The 21,719-nt window shown below is 46.0% G+C and overlaps 1 protein-coding gene across 3 annotated transcripts in view; it reads right to left on the bottom strand.

Moving 5' to 3' along the window:
- The window catches only part of hnf1ba (HNF1 homeobox Ba), a 33,055-nt gene extending 14,019 nt beyond the window's left edge, over positions 1-19,036 (bottom strand). The window contains exons 1-6 of one of the 3 annotated variants that reach the window (XM_061828306.1): positions 19,017-19,036; positions 9,845-9,876; positions 8,764-9,717; positions 5,617-5,816; positions 3,734-4,013; positions 3,009-3,235 (exon numbers count right to left, since the gene is read on the bottom strand). In XM_061828306.1, coding sequence (XP_061684290.1) covers positions 3,009-3,235; positions 3,734-4,013; positions 5,617-5,816; positions 8,764-9,131 — 1,075 coding nt within the window. In that variant the 5' untranslated portion in view covers positions 9,132-9,717; positions 9,845-9,876; positions 19,017-19,036. Of the gene's footprint in view, positions 1-3,008; positions 3,236-3,733; positions 4,014-5,616; positions 5,817-8,763; positions 10,024-19,016 lie in introns of those variants that run through there. The other 2 variants (XM_061828305.1, XM_061828307.1) reach the window with 2 other exon arrangements.
- Positions 19,037-21,719: the final 2,683 nt, after the last annotated feature.

Here is a 21,719-nt window from a genome sequence, read left to right as displayed (position 1 = left end):
AGACAAAATCTCGAGGGCGAGTTTTTTCCTTTGAAGGAACTCTGAAAATGAAAACCACCCAATGGCCGACTTCCTGCGTCTTTCCAGGCAAAGAATTTTTCCGTACGTCTTCGCCCTGCCCCAAAATATTCTGGTTGATAAGAGTTCGGGGTTTTACGGAGACCTCAAAACTCGCAATGGCAAAAACTGAAACGCTGGGCAGTCTGGCCTCGCCCATCCGTCTTGTACGTCAAATGTCTGAAAAACGATCGAAAGAACCCCCGAAATCGACCCGACGGTCTGAACCGCTCGGCGCAGATCAATCAAACGGGCTCGGAATCAATGAAAACTCCTGAAGCGAGAGGGGGATTTCTTGATCCGACCCACCGGTGAACTCTCGGGTGGGAGTGAAGGTCCGGTGAAGGAAGAGGAGGAGTGGGTGGGGGGGGGGGGTGGATTAGCATCTCTTGGCCCCCTTATAGGACTCATCAGTCCTGTCCGGCACCAAAAGACCCAATACCCCAGCGGACAGCTCCTGCTGCTCCGAGTCTGCAACCGGTCTCGGCAGCCCACGAAGGTAAAAAAAAGGGGGGGGGGGGGGTCGGAAAATGTGAGTCCCGCTCCTCGAGGGCCCAGCGGAGATAAATGAGGCGAGTTTGCAGTCTTCTAATACGGCAGACAATGGGGACCCCCGCCGAGGGCGGGGGGCCAAAGTCCAAGGAGCTCCTTATCAAAGGCCCGGGAGATGTCGTCGCAAAGGATTTTAATTGTCCGTTAAGCGCGCATAATACAGGCCGCGCCCCAGCAACGCCGTCGGGCACCCCGCCGGGACATTCTGGCCCGACACTGAAAAACAGCCGACGCCGCCGGCTTGCGAGCGGCCGGCCCGGCGCGGGGGTCAGAGCCCGGTCGGCTGGGCCCGGGGACGGACCGCAGCCCACCTCCTTGCCCGGCGCAGTTCTTCGGTTTAACGCCCCTCTCCCAAAAGATTTTACAGGGGAATTTCACATTCGTCGCGTTAAACAGTACGCTGCCAAGCACGCTTCGACAAAAGGGAGCAGCCTGACCAAGATGACGGATTTGAAAAAGTCGACACACCCGGTTTGCCAAAACCAGGTTTTTGTTTTGTTAAAAAAAAAAAAAAATAATAATAATAATACATTTTAAATACACTAATCACTTTCAAACTTTTTCCACCATTAATGTGACCTATAACCTGCACAACACTTGGAAAAAAATATCTTCCAGAGGAAAGCCGTTTGATTGAGAAAACGGGGTTGCACAAGTCCGGACACCCTCACGTGACTGGGGACGGAGCCGTTTTCGGAATGAACGAATCACATTCTAATTGGTTTTAAAAGGGGTCAACACAGACATGACATTATGTGACCTATAACCTGCACAACACGTGAAAAAAATATCTTCCATAGGAAAGCCTTTTGATTGAGAAAACGGGGTTGCACAAGTCCGCACACCCTCACGTGACTGGGGACGGAGCCGTTTTCGGAATGAACGAATCACGTTCTAATTGGTTTTAAAAGGGGTCAACGCAGACATGACATTATTTAGAGTGATTCTCATTCCCTACGGCTAAAGTTCGGATGTTCTAGTGGGCTTTTCCCGCACTTTATCTGTGCAATGCGAGGTGACGATTCCAATTGGAAATGAGAGTTTTGAGAAAATAAAACAGGAGATTATAATTGAGGGAAACGCGGCAAGAAGAAAGGAAGGCAAATAGCGCAGAGAGAGCAAAGCCGAGGCCAACACTTTTGTTTTCTCTCATGTTCGGACACGAGCGGACACAATAGGCCGCCGGCCGCCGCTTTTATGGCGGCTGAGTGATGGCGCGGCGGATAAAGCTATCAGCTTTGTTGTGATGTCGTATACGCGCCAGGTAGACTTTGTCAACACTAATCACTCGCAAGGCAAACAGCGGCGTCGGGGTGAAACGGTCACGGCGGCACGGCGAGGCGAGAAAGGCAGAAAGAAACGCCGGGCGGCGCGGGCGGCGGCGGCGGGTTAGCGGCCGAGCTAACGCCCCGCCGACCCCGGGCCGACCCGCCACTTTGGAGTGGAGATTGCAGGTACAATGCGGATTGTTCTCAGCGTGCCGTCGAGGGTCCGAATGACAATGGCATTTGCTCAGCTCCACTCACTCGCGCTCATTGATCACTCGTCTGTCGGCCTCGTCGCCGCGTGATCGCGTCAACGGCCACGACGGACATTTGGCGTTTCCGCGCCTCGGACGATTTTTATTTTGACTCCGGTGGATGAACGAATGAATGAATTTCACCCTCAAAATGCTGTTTAAGTTCACATGTAATATCTTACATATTTTATATAATATTGCTATGTTATGTTCACTTTTCCACGGCCGTTTTAGTTTTTAGTATGAGTTTAATATTTGAATATTTTGGGAATTGTATGCCATACATACTAACATTTATAATTTAATTTGGATTCCTTTATTATATTCACGAAAGCCATACTTTTAATCGCTTATTTGAATGCATATTTCAATGTTTTAAAATTATTTCATTTGATAAATTTTGCAATTTGGTGTCTATTTAATATCAATTCCCTTTGATAAACGCTTTTGCTCATTTTTAAGACAGAGCCCGAACACAAACCCGAAAACTTCATTTTATCAATCGGCATTCGAATGATTAAGATCCTATTTACCGAATATGAAATTATTGAATTTGCTCCCTGTCCTTTCTGCTCACGAGTTGCCGTGGAAACGGCAACATGAATTGATGGCGCCTCACAAGTTCTGCCGGGCAACAAGTAAGAGAAACAAATCCGAGCGATTCTTCACTAACATTATTTTAGTTGTGTTTACAAATTAAATACAGTTTTTTTAATAATAGCCAGAAGTGTAACTATTTTTGCAAATTTGAGTTTCAAGGATGGCGTTAGGAGGCTAACGTGCGAACCGATCCGCTGTGCCGATTCTGAACAGCCGAGGCGTTCCCGACACCTCGCGACGCCGACACAGCCCCGGTAACTATGGCGACGGGCGCTCCTACTTGGGGGTGACGCGCCGGCCTGGGGGTGGTGCGGCGAGCCGTGCGAGAGCAGCGGGTTGATGGCGTGCGAGGGCGGCGTGCTGTAGGCGTCCATGGCCAGCTTCTGGCGGAAGGCCTCCTCCTTGCGTCGGTTGGCGAACCAGTTGTAGACGCGCACCTCCGTCACCAGGTTGGAGCCCAGGCCCTGCGCTTTGGACGGCGACACGCCCCTCTGGAGGCACTCGGCCCTGAGGGGGGGGAAACACGGCAGTCGCCCGTCATTGGCGGGCCCCCTCGACGGCCGGCAGACACGGAAAAGCGTTTCGCTCCATTTTAACGCTACGTTCGGTACTGATTTTGACACGGCGGGGGTAGTTTGCGCGTTTCAGGACTCATCAGTGCGGCACCGGGCCCCAAATACCAGGAAGTGAGCTCGGGACATGCTGCCGCCAGCGCTTGAGCTCGCGTGCCAGCGTTGACGTGAATCTTATTTCGCACTTCTCTGGACTTCGAGCGTTGGGTGCCTTTGTGTTCCGTTTCAGGCGTGGGTCCTTGAGACCCAATTTCGATGTCGCTTAGTCAAAATGTATTCAGGGGCCGGATTTTCTAAATTTGGTCCCAATCGAAAACACTCCAGGACGCGTTTATTTTTGAAGGACTAAAATGGTCCTTGAGACTTTTTGGACTGACTTGACACGTGCGACGTGCGAGCGCGTTGCCAAAGTATCGCGAAGAAGCGGCGCGACCTGTTGCACTCCTCGACCAGCGCCTCCCGCTCCTCCTTGCTGGGGTTCTTCTGCCGCTCGTAGGCCTGGTAGAGGATCTGCTGCGAGGCGGGCCCCCACTTGAATCGGTTCCGCCTCATTTTCTTGGAGGAGGGCTCGCCGCCGACCTCGTCGCCGCCGCCGCCGCCGGGGTGGGCCAAGCCCTGGCCGGACGGGTTGAACTCCGGGAAAAAGAACACCTGATCCTGATTGGCTTTGTCGGCCAGACCGCCGGCAGAACCTTGCGCCGCCTGGTTGAACTCTGCGGAACGAAAGAAGGAAGAGACGCGCGAAAAACGTTACGACGGACCAGGATGGCTTTGCGCGATGTTTGCGGAGGCACTCGAAGAACTCGCCGAGACGAACCAAGAGAACCACAACACACTTGAGCGGGAACGGTTGACCTCCGACCTATGACACAGCAATGGACGCGCGCCATTTGAAAGAGAAATCCCAAAAAGGGGGGCGTGGCAAAAAACACTTTGAAAACCACCGCGTTAGGGCCGCTGTGATATGAGGACCGCGTTCTGGATTTTGTAAAACTCGGACGCGCTGGTCGCGGATGCTAATGTAATGCTAATCACAGAAATGAGCAAAATCCAGTATCGATTCGCGCATGTCGGATCTCGAGTAAATAAAAGCCAAAGGGGCGGCGCGCCGATGGTTTTGTTGGAATATGAAAATGGCCGACTCCATTCGCATTTCACAGCGTAGGTCCGTCCGGGTTTCGTGTCAACGGGACGCACTTTGTTTTCCAAGACCGAAGTCCCCCAAAACGCCACTCCAGGGCTAAAATGGCCGACTATCTGTGCACTTCACAGCACAGGTGTTACGACATTTTTGTCGCGGGCCACACTGTAGTTCTGGTTTCCCTCCGAGGTTCCATTACGTCTGTGAACCCATCAAATCTTTAAACAACTCATCACATTCACGCACGACATTTATGAGCTACCGTAATTTCCGGCCTCTAAGCCGCGACTTTTTTCCCCCCACACGCTTTCAACCCTGCGGTTTATGCGGGTGATGCGGCGAATTTGCGCATTTTTTTCTTTTCTTCTAACGACCGCAAGGGGGCACTCGAGCGGAAAAGGTAAGAGTGAGACCGGTGGAATATATGTGCCGAGGAAGTGACTTTTACCGGTCTGGCCCTGTTAGTGCTACGCTAGTGCGTTACCGCCGCGTCTGAGTGATTTTTACCTCTTTTTTTTTTTTTTTTAACCGGCCCTATTAGCGCGGGGCTAGCGTTGGCGTTAGCACGGTGTTAGCATTAGCGTTAAACTGAACTTTCCACCGTATTTTGGGAAAAGTTAACGCGTCACGGAAATCGGGCCCTAGGTAATATGCAAGCTTTCTTGGTAGTCACGGTCTTCTGTCTTTCCTTTGCGCTTTGCCTTTTTTTGGCTTACCAAGTCGAAATAAAAATCCTTCATGTCACCAGAAGAGAAAAAATGTCAAGCTCACACGACCAGTTTTAATTCTACAAGCCAAATTTTGAGGAAAAAACCCTCGCCATAATCCAACCGGTAAACCACGTCCCGCACTAGTTTTGGGAGTACCAAGATGGCGGCCAACTGGCTTCAACCAATCGACACACCGCTAGATATGTACGCATTATCCAGTTTTGTTTTTTTTTTTTTGAATATCAGTGGGATGTGGCAGGAAAGCGGGGTGCCCAGAGAGAACATGCAAACCGGGCCGGATTAGAACCAGCAACCTCAGAACTAGTTAGGCTCACATGAGCTCACCGGTAGTCCACTTTTCCACCCAAATATTTTTGTTAATTTACAAAATCTTTACAAGGAATACAAGGAAATGATCCGATGTAGCAAAAAAAAAAAGGAGTTCCGCGCGGACGTGGGACTTACGTCTGAGGATCTCCCGCTGCTTGCGCACGTACCAGGTGTAGAGGGCGGCGCGCTTCTGGGTCTTCATGGGCGTGCCCTTGTTGAGGTGCTGCGACAGGTGCGACTGGTTGAGACCCGTCACGTCCACCACTTCGCGCTGCGGGATGTTGTGCTGCTGCATGTAGCCTTTAATCATGCGCGCCGCGCGCCACGGGTCCTCCCTGCGGGTACAAAACCGGACCAAATGCTCACTGCGCTCCGGCAAAACAAAACCAAAAAAAAAAGAATAAACAGTAGCAAGAAAGCGCAGGTGTCACCGTAACACCAACAGTTATAATACAGTCGAAGTGTCGAAGCGGTGGCCTCACAGTTCTGAGGACCCGCGTTCGATCCCGTGCCTGCGTGGCTTTTCTCCGGTTTCCTCCCACGTCCCCAAAACATGCTAAATTAATTTGAGACTCTAATTTGCCCCCAAATTGTGAGACTCTGTGTGCCCTGCGATTGGCTAGCGACCAGTTCAGGGCGTGCCCCGCCTCCTGCCCTGTCGACAGCTGGGATAGGCTCCGGCGCTACCTGCGACCCTTGTGAGGATAAGCGGCGAAGAAAATGGATGGATGGATGGATGGATATAATACAGTGGAAGAGTGTTCATCGGGTTTTATTCCTAAATAGCGTCGCTAAGATTATTCCGATTTAACAGCGTCATCTTAAATACATTTTTTTTTAAACTGCAGGTCAACTTCACCCATGAGTCCGTTCATATGTATCGATCATAAAAGATCAAAGAAAAAGCCAAAAACTGCACCCAAACAAAAAGTTCTTGGAGAAGAAACAAACAAACAAACAAAAAAAAACCAAGTTAAATACAACTGAACTGTGCTGAGGCTGTGATTCTTTTGTTTACCACTAGAGGGAGTCACTGATGGTGTAGCGGTACACAAGCGTGGGATCGATTCCCGCTCAGCGATGGTGTCGATATCTGCCCTGCGACTGACTGGCGACCAGTTCAGGGTGTGGTCCACCTTTCGCCCGAAGCGGGCTGGGATAGGCTACAGCTTTCCCGCAACCCTTGTGAGGATAAGCGGCTTGGATAATGACACGACACTAGGGGGAACTACTCATGTCATCGAAGCAGTAATCATTTGTAATTTGGGAATCATTGCTCGAAATCCCAAAGTTTCCCCAAAGTACCGGACGCGGTGAGGGGGGCACCCTCTAGTGCTGCGCCAAGGAATCACCGCCCGAGTACGGTGCTGTTGTACTTAACTTTTCACTTCAATACATTTGAATTCAACCGAACGAATTTTAATCGAATGACATATTTTGCATTTTTAACTGTGTGAATGTTCAAACGCTGCAATGTTACTCTTTAGGAATACGATCTCTTTTTTTTTTTAATGAACACTTAAGCCTCCTACACTACCAATTTTGTTGGCCACTAGCTACAGCGGTACTTGCCGTGCTAAATAGTTTTTTCATTTTTTTAGGTGATATTTGATGTAAAAAGTTTGACAACTACAATTAAAATTAATTAATTAAATTACAATAAAAATTTTGCTGAAATGACAGAAAAACGGATTATTTTTTCAAGAGTTATGTTTATCATAATCAACTTGTTTTGCATTCATCATTCATAGTTTTTCAGGTCAGTCTAATTTCTTAGCTGTGACCTGAACTTTGGAGGCGCTATATAATAAATATATAACTCACAAAAAAAAAAAAAAAAATGAGGCCACTCTATCGCTGCTTTCGAGCTGCTGTAAATATTTTCAAAAGGTGCGTTCAAGTGCTGCATGGAAAACTTTGACCTTTACAGAGCTGCGGCGGCTCGGGAAAACACCTGAAATTTCATACAGTCTGTAGTAAATTAGCCGTTAAAATGCATCATATTTTGTAATGTCGGCATCGCAAAGCAGAATAATAATTTGAATAATCCACTTCCTGGAACGACGCGGCGTGGCGGCCATTTTGTGAGCCGGCCATCGCCAAATTGAACATTTCGTGACAAGTGTGGCCTTCGAACAAAACTCGGAACGAATCGGACCATTCGAATAATTGGGCCCGATCTCTTTTTCGTCGTTGAATTACGACAAAAGAAATAAACTCCGCGGCGCGTGCGCGTGTTTGTTTTTAGAATGTAGATGCAAGTGTGAGAGATGTTCGTTTTAAAGTTGTTTCTTTTTCTTTTTTTTTTTTTTTTTTTGACAATGAATAACCAGCTGTCCATTGAAGCCTAATCGCGACACTGTGTATCTTCCAGTTGATGATTTATAGAATAAAATTAATAATAACTCCCGGCGCACGCCGGCTCCACGCGGCTTTCAGTTGCGCCGTCCGCGCCACCGCCGCCGCAGCTCGGATTTTATTTCTCTCTCTCTCGCGGCTGTGCAAGAGCCACGCAAAATCATAAACTTCTCCTTTTTTATTTTGTTTTGTTTCCTTGATTTTTGCGAGGAATGAAATCACGACGATGAATATTATCGTCACAAGTTTTTTTTTTTCTTCCTAACTTGCCTTTTCATCCCCAACGCCGCTTTATTTCGTTGAGAGGTGGTAAGCATAAAATATTACTGGGGTGATAGTCGTAAGTAGTCAAAAGTAAAAAATATTACTCGTATCATGGCAAAGTACAAATAGTTTTTCTTTGATTATGGTAAAATTATTCACCGTTATTAGTCGTAGCAGTATTAATAATATTCCCGTGCACTTTTCGATCTTACGTTCCTTTTCGTTATCGTTGCAAGTTTTTTTAATTAGTTGCAGTAATCATTTTTCACAGTAGCAGTAGTCTGAGTATGGAGTCCATTTTTTTGCGCCTTCAAAAGTAGAAATGTTTTTTTTTTTTTTTTTTGTTCTGCCCGTAAGTAGTCATCTTTCTGTTCGACTTCCACATTTTTTGACTTGTTTTCTTCGAGGTGAGAAGCACATTTGTGACGCGTTCGTGACGATTGTAAATTATTGTTGGGAGTAGCGTGGCTTTTGTAATTATTTCCCTTGAATTTGCGATTATTGTCGCGTTGCTGCTGCCGGCGATGACTGCAAACTGCGACGACGATTCGCAGCAAAGATTCGGAAGGATTTGCGGACGGAGCGCGACCTCGCAAAACGGACCGGATCCGGGCCGAAGTTCGGACGGGCGGACGGGCGCACCCGGCGGCCTGTACTCACGCCAGCATGCGATCGACCTCCGCGCGCTGCTCGGCCGCCTCCTCGGTGTTGAGCGACTGCAGCTCCTTGAGGATGGGCGGCGTGTCGAAGTCGTCGCCGTCCTCCGAGCCCTCGTCGCCGGACAGTTTGGCGGCGGCCTTGCCGTGGTGCGGCCCGTCGCTCAGAGACTGGAAGACCGGCTTGGCGTCGACGTCGCGGGGCGACCGCGCGGGCCTCTCCGGCTTGACGCCGAAGGCCTGCACGACCGCCCCGGGGTCCAGGTCGTCCAGCGCCTGGATCAGAACCTCCCTGGTGAGTCCGGAGTCCAGCAGGGCGCTCAGGAGCTCCTGCTGCAGGGACGTCAGCTTGGACACCATGTTGGAGAACATTAAAAAGAAGAAGAAGTAGAAAAAAAAAAAGAAAAAGAAAAGTTCCGTCCGGCCTTGTAGGTCGGCGTCCGGTGGTGACACCTGTTCGAGGGACGGCGACCGCGATGGATCTACTTTGCCGTCATGCCGCCGCCAGGCTCGGGGATATAAAAGATGCTAATGAGGGGGCCGGCTGATGGGGGGGCTTTATGGAAATGACGCCGAACAGAACGACAACAACAACGGCGAGAAGGAGAAGAAGCAGGAGGAGGAGGAGGAGGAGGAGGAAAAGGAGAAAAACGAAGAGGAGGAGGAGGAGAAGAAAGAGGAGGAGGCCCGATGCCAAGTTGAGGTGTTTACTCTGCGAGGCTGCCGAGGCTTTTATTGGTTCGGCTTATCGGACCGACTTCGGTGGACTTTGGACGGCTTCTTGTCGGCCATAAAGAGAAGAAAGCGCCAATGCAGCCGCCAAGCAGCCCCGGAGACCCGAGTCCCGAGTCCCGAGACCGGAGACCGGAGACCCGACACTCGGAGACCTGCGCCTCTCGTTCGCGTTTCTTTCTTGCTCTGGTTCCGTCCACGTCAGATTCCCGTCAAACCTTCATGGCTGCAAATGTGCAAAAATCAAAAACTGAAACATTTTACTACAGTAAACTTTTGTCATTTGCTTTTTTAAAAGTTCTGATCATGTCAAAGAAACTTCTCTGTTCATGTATTCAATTGAATGTTTTTACCTTTTGTACAATATTTGGTTGTTGTATTATTTCTGCAAATAAAAAAAATAAGTTGAAATTATTCTACATTAAAAACAAGAAAATCCATTTTTACATTTAATGAATTTTAGGATTGCTCAAGTTTATTTTCAAAATGTTTTCATTTGCAAAGATTTACATTTGGAGCTATTTTGCATGTATAATAATCATTTAAAAAGCATCATTTTCAACTTCTGGCAAGATTTGATGAAGAGATCGCTTTTAATTTTGTAAAAATTGAACTTAGTGTATATTTTCCATTTTTGAAGAAAAAGTCAAATTTTCGTTTTTTTTAAATGGTCAATTTTTTTTAAAATTTGTGTATTTTTATTTTGAAAAGACACAAGAGTTCCATAACTATCTGAACTTCAAAGAAAATGTAGGTGGCAAAAGAAAAATTGTTGCTTTGAATTATATCACATAAATTTGTTAATAAAACAAAGTTGTTGAAATAACCCATAACTTTATGAACGTGTCTTTGACCATCCCTGCAGGCAGGCCTCTCTTTTTTTTTGCATTTAAAAAGATTTGATACCATTTTTTTCTGCAATTGAAGCAAAAGTTTAACCCTCTCTTGACCAAATACAATTTTGCAGAGAGGAAAAATGTGATCCTTTCAGAAAATGATACTCTGGACTTAAAATTTTCGATTATATATAAACATGTTGCAAATTTGCGACCCCTGCCCGGAAAGGGCTTTAAACAAATCTACTTTCAAAAAAAAAAAAAAAAATGAGAGACCTATTTTTACATTTATGTTACTTTATGAAAAAATGTTAATGTTATTTTGGGTGCATTTTAAGGCCATTTTGTCGCATTTCATTAGATTATTATTATTTTTTTTTTAACCACAACAACTTTGACTGCTTGGAGTTTCTTTTCGCAAAGATCAACATGAAAAAAAAAATTATTATTTTTGTAAATGTATATTTTCAGCGTCTGTGTATTCTTGGGGGTGGCATTCATCGTTTTCCTTTGCAACGACGATTCCGCCATTTTTGTTGACACGAGTGACAAACAAAGAGGAACTGAGATTCTCCCCCACGAGTGAAAGTTAAATATCCGCACTCGCTGGATGTAGTATCAATATGGTTGATCATTAGTAATACTTGGTTGTGAATTATCTGCTAAATTAGCCACCTCGCACCGAAAAAGGCGATAAACTAACTGGCCAGGAGGCTGAGATGGAAGCTGGGGAATAATTTTTTAAAAAAAAGCAACATATATATATATATATATATATATATATATTTTTTTTTTATTGGTCGACATCATCAAAGTGGTGACCACGTGCTCTCTTATCTGCGCACCTGAGCTGCCCTTCGCTAGGCTGTAAAGGTTGCCGTTTTGTACGCTTTTATTTTGAAGAAGACTTTTTTTTTTATGGGATTTTTACAGTTCTGCAGCAAAGTTCCAGTGGGGTGTTGCAAGTCTCGGGCGCAGTACCGCATTGTGCCACTGCGAAAGTGGCAGCACTGAGCACTGCGTCGTTCAAAGCGAGGAGAAGAAGAAAAAGAAGAGCTCCTGGTAATCACATTTCAACACACCACACATTTTTTTTGGGGGGGGGGATGGAGAACTACGCAACGTGTATGTGAGTACTGAACTCTTGTGCATATTTGACAAAATAATTAGATAAAACATTTAATGAATGGCAATATCCCCCCCCCCCTCTGGAGGCCTGTCTGGTTTTATCTGACTTTGCAGAGGCCGCAAATGTGTCCCATAGACCCGTGACCCCCCCCCCCCCCCACTACCTCTCCCACCATATGTTCGTCACGGATACCAAGATCAGCCGTGACAAGACTTTTGGTAAAATTTGGTGGAAAATGAGGTCGCAGTTGTTTCAAGGTCATCTGAAAGACGGATGCTAATCCGGTTAGCCTATCTATGGCATAGGGTTTTATATGTTCGTGTTTAGCTAGCAGACTTTCGTGAAAAGTGGTCAGAGTTGTGTGAACGTTTACAAATACCACAACATTGACGCTGACTCCATTACCCCATCTATGGCATGTCACATTATGTGTTTGCATTAAGCTAGTAGTCGGCTGAATGTAAATAATTCAATTTTATTTTGCGCTAGTTTGACAGTTAACGTCGAATAAGAAGAAAGTCAAATTTTCCTTTAAATTGGAGAAGCTGGCGAGTTTCCTCGTTTCCTCAAGTGATGTTATCCGATCGCCGCGTCTCAATAATTTGTTCATAACCTCCGAAAGTAATTATTTTGGAATTTGGCTCACCGATATTGACATCTTTGACGAAAGTTCCGAGCATGATTCAGGTGCCAGGAAACCAGGAAGCCAAAACGCGCGCACGCGCCGACACTTTGTCAATCCTCCGCGGTGTCGAAATCCGTCAACCATTAACGTCAAATCATAACAAAAGTCTGGCAAAAGTTGATCCAGTACCCGGAGGATCACGCCGCCCCCGTTGCGGGGGGAGGTGGAGGGGGCGGCGCACTGGGGCGAGCTTCAGAACGTCCACCGCTCGCCGCACGTGCCGCGTAAGACCGCCGAGCGCTCACTTCATATTTTTATTGTTTTCATACATTTAACGCGGGGGGTTGTTCATATTCGGGGATGTCGCCCATCGCTGCCAAGTACGGACCTGTGACGGACCCCCTCGGCGACTTTTTGGTCTTTCAGGGCAAATCAAACTCGACTCGTGAATCACGAGGAGCGCCGCAAACAAGCTTCAGGAAGTCGGCCATCTTGCTTTGAAGCCGTCATTTCGGAGCCAATTTGCAAAGTTCCGTCGATTAATTTGAAAATAAAAAAAAATGTATTTCACCCGTCTACATGAACTTTGGTAGACGTTAGGTGACACCCCCCCCCCCGCCGCGCCCAAAAAGGCGGCCATTTTGGGTTGAAGCTGCCATTTTGAGCGCATTTTACGGCTTTGGCGAACTCCGATTGTGGAATTTCCCCAAACTGGAATTTTTATCCATACATAATCAAAACGTCAGCGCGAAGGCAAGCAGGCGGCAGGCGAACATTCCGGGAGTTCCGACGACCTCTCCCGACCTTTTCGGCCCGCCCTCGGCGGCGCAGGCGGCGGAACCTTCGGAGCGTCGCCGAGCTCCGGAGGGCAAAGGCTACGTAAGCGCGTGGGCGAGATTCAAGAACCGGCGGCCGCGCGGCGTTCCGCACGCTGAGCCGGACCTTAGCCCCGACCTGAACTCTGCGCCGGGATCGGGCCGCCCCCCCCCCCTCATCTCGAAGCGAGCACCCCCTGCGGTCTGCGGTCTTTGAACACGTCGTGGAATTGACGTGTTCCATTCGGGCCGTTTGCATTCATTTGATGCCGTCGGCGGACGCGGCCGGCGGTTGCGTAAAAAAGATGAAAAATATGAAAAGGACGACCTTCCGCAGATATTCGGCTGGCGTTCCGTAGCCTGCGAGAAAATGCGCCGAGGGATCAGATTTGGATCGCCAAGTCGCGGTTTCGCTCGCAAGCGCCAAAACGTTCAAGTTAAGCAAACAAAAAAGAGAAAAAGATGAGAAACGGACAACAACAACAACTCCACCGCAATTATTACATTCTATTATTTCATATTTGATGTAGCAAAACAATGCTATTTGTTAGCCTGATTCCCATGTATCATTTGTTTTCATAGAATTTATTTGTAGTCATAAAGTGGGATGAAAGTATTCATTTATTTTTAGAGATTAGAGAAAATATTTACAATGTATTTACTTTAATATAGCTAATTATACATAAATATATATATAAATGGTGAGGATAAAATAGCATCGATTTCATAATATTCATTTGTTAGGATTTACTTATTCATACCTGACGATTGTTGGTTTTTAAAATGAAGAGTTATTCAATAAAACTATGAATTTACAGGTACATTTTAAATATGGAGGAATTTTCTGTTACATTATTATTTTAAATAATAAAATGTAAATAATATAATATATTAATATTATTTTATTATACTATTTATATTTGTTTTATTTATCTTGAAAATTTGATTTATGATCAATATGGATGCGGTTGATACTTATTTTTATTTTTACATTGGAATTGAATTAATGTGTTAGCTCTTAATTTGATAGTGGATTTATAATTCATAAATGGATTTATACAATGATCAAAAGTACATTTAATTCCCTATTTTTAAAAAGCAGATGTATTTCGACAATCATTTTCCCAAAAATAAATTATATATAAAAATACATAAAAACATTATATAAAGGCCAGATGGTATTTATTTATTTATTTTTGTTTCCTGTTATTACCTCATCGGCTGGAAATTTTGGTGGAAGTTTTTTCCCCATAATCACCCAACTTGAACCCCCCCCCTCGAGGAAAGGCGACGGGGAACGGCCGCCTGGTGAAAGTCGCAGCCAGGACTCGCTTGTCCGCGTCGTGCAAACGCGCCATTAATCATGCAAATGCCCCCGTCGGCCATCTTGTAACGCGTCGCGTCAGCCAGCGCCGTGATCGCGTCACAGCCGCCCGACGCCGCCAGCGACTTTGATCCCAGACGAGCTCGCGAGATTTAATCAGCGCTTTCGAAATGATCCAATTTTAACAAAAGTTTTTTTTCCCCGGTCGATTTTTCTTCTTGCTACGCTAGCCTCCACCGCAGAAAATAATTCATTACGCAAGTCGTTTCGTCACCTGGGTTTTTCGTAAGTTGAAGCACTTTTTACATGTAAATAGCCTAATCCGTTCCGAGTCCCACAACCCCGCCGCACAAAAAATAAGCATTCAACGTACATAATATAAAGAATAATAGAAGCAACGTTCATTTACTTTTGGCATTGGGCAACTATGCGAAGGGAAGAGAAACCATCGTGGGGGACGGAGCAGAGACAAGTGAAAACATAAATATGAACGTACATAACTTCATTCCACTACAATTTCTTGGGGCCCGTGTTGAAGAAAGATGAATAAACTTGCAAAAAAAAAAAAACCCACACACACCTAAAAGTTGTATTTTACCAATGTGCGCTAGCGTGTAACGAAGCGTGTGAAAGCGCTAGCGTGTGATTCGGTGACGCTCAAATGTCCAACGGCAAACGAAAGGCATCATGGGTAAAGATTGAGGTCCCTCCTGGCCAATGGGATGCCAGGAAAACGCTAACCCTAACCCAGTCACTGGGATCTGACAGGCGCGTACGCTCGCCATCGCACTCGCAAATCTGCACAGTCCAGCACGAAAAATCACACGCGTGAAATTTGTTACGAGTAGAAATACGCAGATATTGAAAGACGTCGCTTATTTTGTGTCGTCTTGACCAATGTTGCCTCTAAGCTGCGCCGCTGCGCAATTGCGCACTAAACCCGGAAGCACACGGTCTCTGCCCACTTCTACTTCCTAGCTTACCTGACACCGCCCCCTTCCACTCTTAAAGGGCTACACTCATAATTACAAACAACAACACACCCGCGACGTTATATCTGCGGGCATGACTGGTGGACCATACCCGTAATGTTATATCTGCGGACATGACTGACCACACCCGTACATTTTTCAAACGTGAGTGACTGCCAATGGGAGAGCAGCTCTCTTGGGCCACTTTCAAACCAAAGCACAGGATGTTTACGTTATGCGGAATTTGGGGGGCTGCGAATCCGTGCCGATTTTTTGGCCTTTTGTACCTGAATTTTTCTCCGAGGGAGCATTTTGTGACCTGAATTTTTCATTACTAGAGACGTTTGTAAGTAGAGGTATTACTGTGGAGCGACAGCAGAGTGATAAAACCCACTTCCCTCGATGACAGAACAAATTTAAGTGCCCACCCCCCCCCCCTCCCTTGGTGGCAGTTTTATTTCATTTTTAATTGATATGAAATTTGGTCGACTAACTACCGCGAGATGACGCACCCAAAAAGTCCAACGCGAAAAAGATCCAAGCGAGCGTCAGTTTTGGTTCAAAGTGGACCCTTTTAGTGTCGCTTTGGCCGTTTTGAGGGTTCTGGCCCGGCTCCTCCGCCTAAATCTCGGGATTCGCCCACGCTTCGGCCTCGGCGTTTGCGCTCTGTCAACACAGCAAAGTGCGCGCGTGCAGATGAAAATCAATTCCGAGACTTAAAAGTCTCCGAGCTGTGTTTGCTCTGCACCAAGCGTGCGTGCGGCATTTCCTGCCCTTTTCTTTTCTTTTCCTCACGGCAGCTTTGAACTCGATGCATCATGACACTGAAAAATATGATTCCCGGGAACATTTTATGCGCCGATCGCTTCCACGTTCGGGGGGGGGGGGGGGGGGGCACGGAATACCGCGGCTCCTTTTCAAAGAACACCCGCGAACGGCGACAAATCATCGACAAGATGGCCGCTTGACAGCAAAATCAGAATCCGAATTAGCTTCAACGGCTAAATATGTAAAAACACACGAGGAATTTGTCTCCGACATTCCTGTCGAGTACTGAAAGCAAACAAACGATAATAAGCAGAAAGAAGATGGCCGACGTCCCGCGTCTTTTGCGGCTCGGATTCTCGAGACTTTGACCTGACCTCAGCCACCACAGTTTCACCGTTAAAGGTCAAAATGCCGCGAAGGGTGGTTAGGGGCGGGCGTCTTTCCATATTTCATGAAAGATTCCGCCGCTCAAGCTCGCTCCATTTTCACAGTTTTTCCCATCAATCGGCGAAATTCGCTTTCCCGAACGTTTCGACGATTGAGTCCAACTCGGACTTGCAGGTGTTATTTGTGAAACGCGACGTCAAGATGAGCAAAAATGGAGGCGGCCCAATGTAGTTGTGAGCGCCGCAGCACAGTCGCCCCCCCCCCAAACTCTGCCTGCCGGTCAATATTGACTCAGGGATGGAGGCCAGAGGCACTTTGTCACGCCGCCGTGCGGTCGCTTCGCTTCGGTCGCCGGCGGGCCCGTCTCACCTCTCGGGGGTCCGCGTCCCTCGACGGGGTGGCCGGGCGAACGCCGCTTTTGTCGGGTTTTTTTTTTTTTTTTCGCGGCCGCGGTTTGGACCGGGATTCACTTGAAAGGTACGTCTTTTTTTTTTTTTGCGCAATCTGAAAAATGGGAGTTAGCTCACTCGAAATCTCGGTGACTCACGTGTGTGTGTTGGGGGGGGGGCGAGCCTGGGGGGGGGGGTGTTACTCCAGCTTGCCTGCTGTAGTTCCCACCCTACGCACACACTTCCACACTTCCCATGCACAAGATTAAGATAACTCGCACAAAAGACCAATCGAAGTCAAGCGGCGAGTGGGAAAAGCGGGTCGTCGTTTTTTTATATTTTTATTTATAGTTTTTGCTAGCTTGCCTTTATTTTTACCTGTTGAAAATCAGCTCACAAATTCAAAAATTAAAAAAAAAAAAAAAAGTGTGTGTCTGTCATGGTCATGTGACCTTTTTTTTTTTTTTAATTTTGAATTTGTGAACTGATTTTCAACAGGTCAAATAAAGGGAAGTTAGCAAAAGATGTGGCGTGAAGCTGAAAAAAAAAAAGCTTCCGATGCCTTGTGCAGCGGCGACGTGTTCACAATTTGCATGAATTATGGATCGTGCGCTCGCTCGGAAACCATCCGGGACAGTTCAGGGGTCGCAGTTCAGGGTTTTGAGGAAGGAGCTCGCTCTATGGAAGGATCAGCGGCGAGCTCACTTCTGCCCCCTAGCGCACTGCAGTGGGACAGACACGATTGCGCAATCCAAAGAGAAGTCAAATGAGCTTTTCTTTGTCATTTGACCTGTCAGATGTGCTACCCGGCCATCCATTTTCTTTCCCCCTTATCCTCACAACAGCTGTCAACCGGCAGGATCCTCAGAACTGTGAGGCCAACGCTTTACCAGCCCCGGATGTACTATAATGATTTATTATTTATTAGTGAAGTACTTTAATTGGTCACTATATTAATAATAAAAATGTAATTTTCTTTTTTTAATTCTAATTTTGTGGGTTGTTCATTTTGCACAGTAAGCAGTGCCATACATTTTTTTTGCATCAGTTTTGCTGTTTTTTTTTTTTTTTTTTTTTGGGGGGGTGGTAAAATTGGTTGGTTAAAATTTATTTTTTCTTTTTTTAATGTACCTGAAATGATTGGTTAAGGCAGCACAGCTGGAAAGTGTCGGGCTCACAGTTCTGAGGTCCCGGGTTCAATCCCAGATCCACCTGTGTGGAGTTTGCACGTTCTCCCCGTGCCCGTGTGGCTTTTCTCCGGGTGGGCACTCCGCTTTCCTTCCCCATCCCCAAAACACGCAACATTAATTGGACACTCTAAATTGCCCCAAGGTGTGATTGTGAGTCTCTATGTGGCCTGTGATTGGCTGGAAACCAGTTCTGGGTGGACCCCGCCTCCTGCCCGTTGACAGCTGGGATAGGCTCCAGCACGACCCTTGTGAGGATAAGCGCCTCAGAAAACAGATGGATGGATGGATGGATGATGGGTTGACTCATTTATTATAAATGGAATGGAAAATGTTACATGCCGTAGACGTGATTATTTTTTTTGGGGGGGGAGGGGGGGGGTAATCATTTAACATATGGATCCTTTTTTTTTTTTTTTTTTTCCCCAGGTGAGACTCCCAGCCAATCGCAGGGCACGTAGAGACCAACAACCAATCACACCTACGGGCAATCCAGTCTCTTCACTCGACCCGGCGGACACATTTTGGGGACGAGGGAGGAAAGCCTGGCACGCAAACTCCACACAGGCGGAGGGGGGGGGGGGGGGGGGCTGGGATTTGAACCCGCGACCTCATATCTGTGAGGGAGATGTGATGTACTTTATATCAAATAAAATACCTTACTTGAGAATTTTTGGCTCATCAGTCAAATTTTGCCCTTGAGTGCAAATTCTTACCCACACATCATCATTATTATTATTATTTACACCACCCCAAAAAAAAAAATACACGTCACATGTTGGTATTGCTCTTAAGTGTCCTTTAGTACGCAATGTTTGTCTAGAACATTCCATCCGTGGCGGGCCGCTAGCACGGTGCTAGCGCGGCGCTAACGGCGGCCGCGCGTGGCGCCGCATTAATGAGGAGCGCCGCGACCGAGACTTTTGGTGGCCGAGGAAGCACAGCGGCCGTCGACTTTTATCCACCATCCCCAACCCCCCAAAAAACAAGCGCGAGAAACATGACAGACGGAGGACCCGATTGGTCCGATCGATCCGACTGTGCAATTTCTAATGCATTCCCTCAATTATGAAAATTTTTCAATGATAATTTACCTGTCGAAAGGTAAATTCTGCCCAGCATTCGCACTCACGTTCAAGCAACTGAGAACCAGACTGGGCTCACTCCGCCGCCTCCGTCGCCATTTTGCACGTCAAGTTTTAGACCTGCAGTTGAATTTTTGTGATTTATGTGATCAATTCTTCTGAATACTTACCAAAAAAAAATGTTTTCCACGGAGCGATGAGTCCTAACAGTGTCCCCCCAAAATTTTGGAAACAATCGTTTTTATCCAGGAAAAAAAAAAATAAAAAATCTAAAATGACCGTTTTCACGCACAATGAAAGAACTTTTTTTTTTTTCTTCTGAAAATTTTGAATTTTACTGTCCTATGTATTCACGTAATGTTACCACTTAACTAAACATCTCCTCATATCAGCTGATTTTTATGATGAACACAAACAAAGTGCAGCTTTAACCACAAGTATGGAAGTAAATATGTGGCAACTGAAATACAGCGATTGGAAACGTGATCACTTTTCTCATAAAAATGTGAATTTTACGTCGTCAAATTTTCAGTGGCATTTTTAATTCAAATCCTGGTGGCACATATTTACTTCCGTACATAAGTCACCAATTTCATTTGTCATCATATCTGCCTTTTTTCCCCCCTCTGACAAATATGACTTTATTGCCCTAGTAATGCAACTTTTCATCTATAAAAATAAATCTTTCCTCTGAATAATATTCCAAATTCCCGTGTTTGCAAAGGCACCATACCCGTAATATTCCATCTTTAATATGGCTGTACACGTGTCGTCACATGCGCGATGTTTTCCTTTGTCCATATTCTTCTACCTGCAACATATTTCTCAGTCCGATTTTTTTTTTTTTTTATTTTGCGTCCACGAAGCAGAAAAATGTAACAGTAGCCGGGTCGACCTTTAGCGCGCAGATTATTGTTAGTGCGAGCCGTGGACGCAGTAGCGGCTTATCTCCAGCAGCAGCCCTGCCTTTTTTTTTTATTTTATTATTATTATTTTTTTTTATGAATTTTATTTCCGTCTTTCTCGTTCGGCGTTGACGGTTAATATGTAAACCGCCGGCAGCGGGTCGGCACATTTCCTCCTCGATCGACGCTGCGTAGCTGAACGGCGTCATTGTGAAATGGCGACTCGGGAAAAAAAAAAAATCATCATCATAACAAGTGTGGCATGATTGTAGATCACAAAAGTGCAACCATTCAAAAACACTGGAGAATATTTTTGTAATTTTTTTTTTTTTTTTTGCACGCCTTTTGAATGGTGCTGACGACCCAATTCTGCATTTATGATTTATTTCTTTAGTGGTCAATCCATTGCTTATCAGTGGAGTATAATATTCATTGTTATGCTGATTATATTCATGATAATACTTATACTCGATGGTACATGTTTGGCTTTTTCCAACATACAACGTTGCAGATTATGATTTATTTTAGTACAGTTGCAGAAAATTATGATTTTCTTGTATTTCTGCACTTCTCTGAAGTGGACGCTCGAGATAACGGACATAAAAATTAAAAATTCCATTTTGTACCTCAAAATCAGTCCTCATATGCACCGGCAAGCTAATTTGAGATCAACTTTAAACCTTTGACAACATTTTAATGCCGTTTTTAAATATTTGGTTACTGTGTTCGGTGCTTTCAAGCTACGAAAAAAAAGTCGGATTTAACAAACACCCCCTCCTCATATTTGGTCTGCTAAATTAAACTTCAACTGTATATTATTTATTCCACAAACGTCCTAACTCCACTCCCAATATGTACACTGTGTACTGTAATTTCGGGCGTACGAGCCGCGAATATTTTTCCACACGCTTTCAACCCTGCGGTTTATGCGGCGCTAGTGTTAGCGCACCTGGTTATAAGCCTCGGTACACAGAAAGAGTTTAACGCTAGCACTGCGCTAACACTAGGGCCGCGCTAAGGGTAACACCGTGCTAATGGTAACGCTAAGGTCACGATAACGCTAACATTGCGCTAATTCTAACGCCGTGCTAGCGTTAAACTATTTCTGTGTTCCGAGGCTTATAACCAGGTGCGCTCTGTAGGACGGGAATTATAGCATTCATATTTTGCAATGCACAATATTGCTGCGTACTCCTGCCGAATATATTTGTATTTGTACTCTTCACAGATGCAAGTAGCCGTTACGGTCACTCACATTTGAAAAATGTAAGAGTGTGGTCAGTCGTGTCCGCAGATATAAAGTTAACGGTGCGGTCCACCAGTCATGCCCGCAGTTGCGGGTGTGTGTTTGTAATTAGGAGTGTACCCCCTTTAAGAGCGGAGGGGGCCGGTGTCAGGTAAAGCAGGAAGTAGGCTGAGCAGCAGTGTTAAAAAAAAAAAAATGTCAGGCTGTGGTTCACTGCGCTGGATCAGTTTTCACGTGCGCTGAGAATGTGCGACAAGTGGGCAGTTGCATCGGGCAAGACTACACAAAATAAGCGACGTCTTTCAATATGTACCGTAATTTCCGGCCTATAAACCACGGCTTTTCTTTTTTTTTTTTTTTTTTTTTTACACACTTTCACCCCTGCGTGTTATGCAATGATGCGGCTAATTTGTGAATTTTTTTCTAGCGGCCGCAAGGGGGCACTCGAGCCGAAAAGGTAAAGGGACCGGTGGAATATGTGTGCTGAGGAAGTGACTTTTACCGGTATGTGTGTTAGCGCTGTGCTAGCGTGTTACTGCCGTGATTTTTACTGGTACGTTT

Source organism: Syngnathoides biaculeatus, chromosome 8 (assembly GCF_019802595.1).
Source record: "Syngnathoides biaculeatus isolate LvHL_M chromosome 8, ASM1980259v1, whole genome shotgun sequence".
Taxonomy (NCBI): domain Eukaryota; kingdom Metazoa; phylum Chordata; class Actinopteri; order Syngnathiformes; family Syngnathidae; genus Syngnathoides; species Syngnathoides biaculeatus.
Note: the sequence above shows the minus strand (reverse complement) of the source record. Positions and strands in the feature narration are given on the sequence as shown.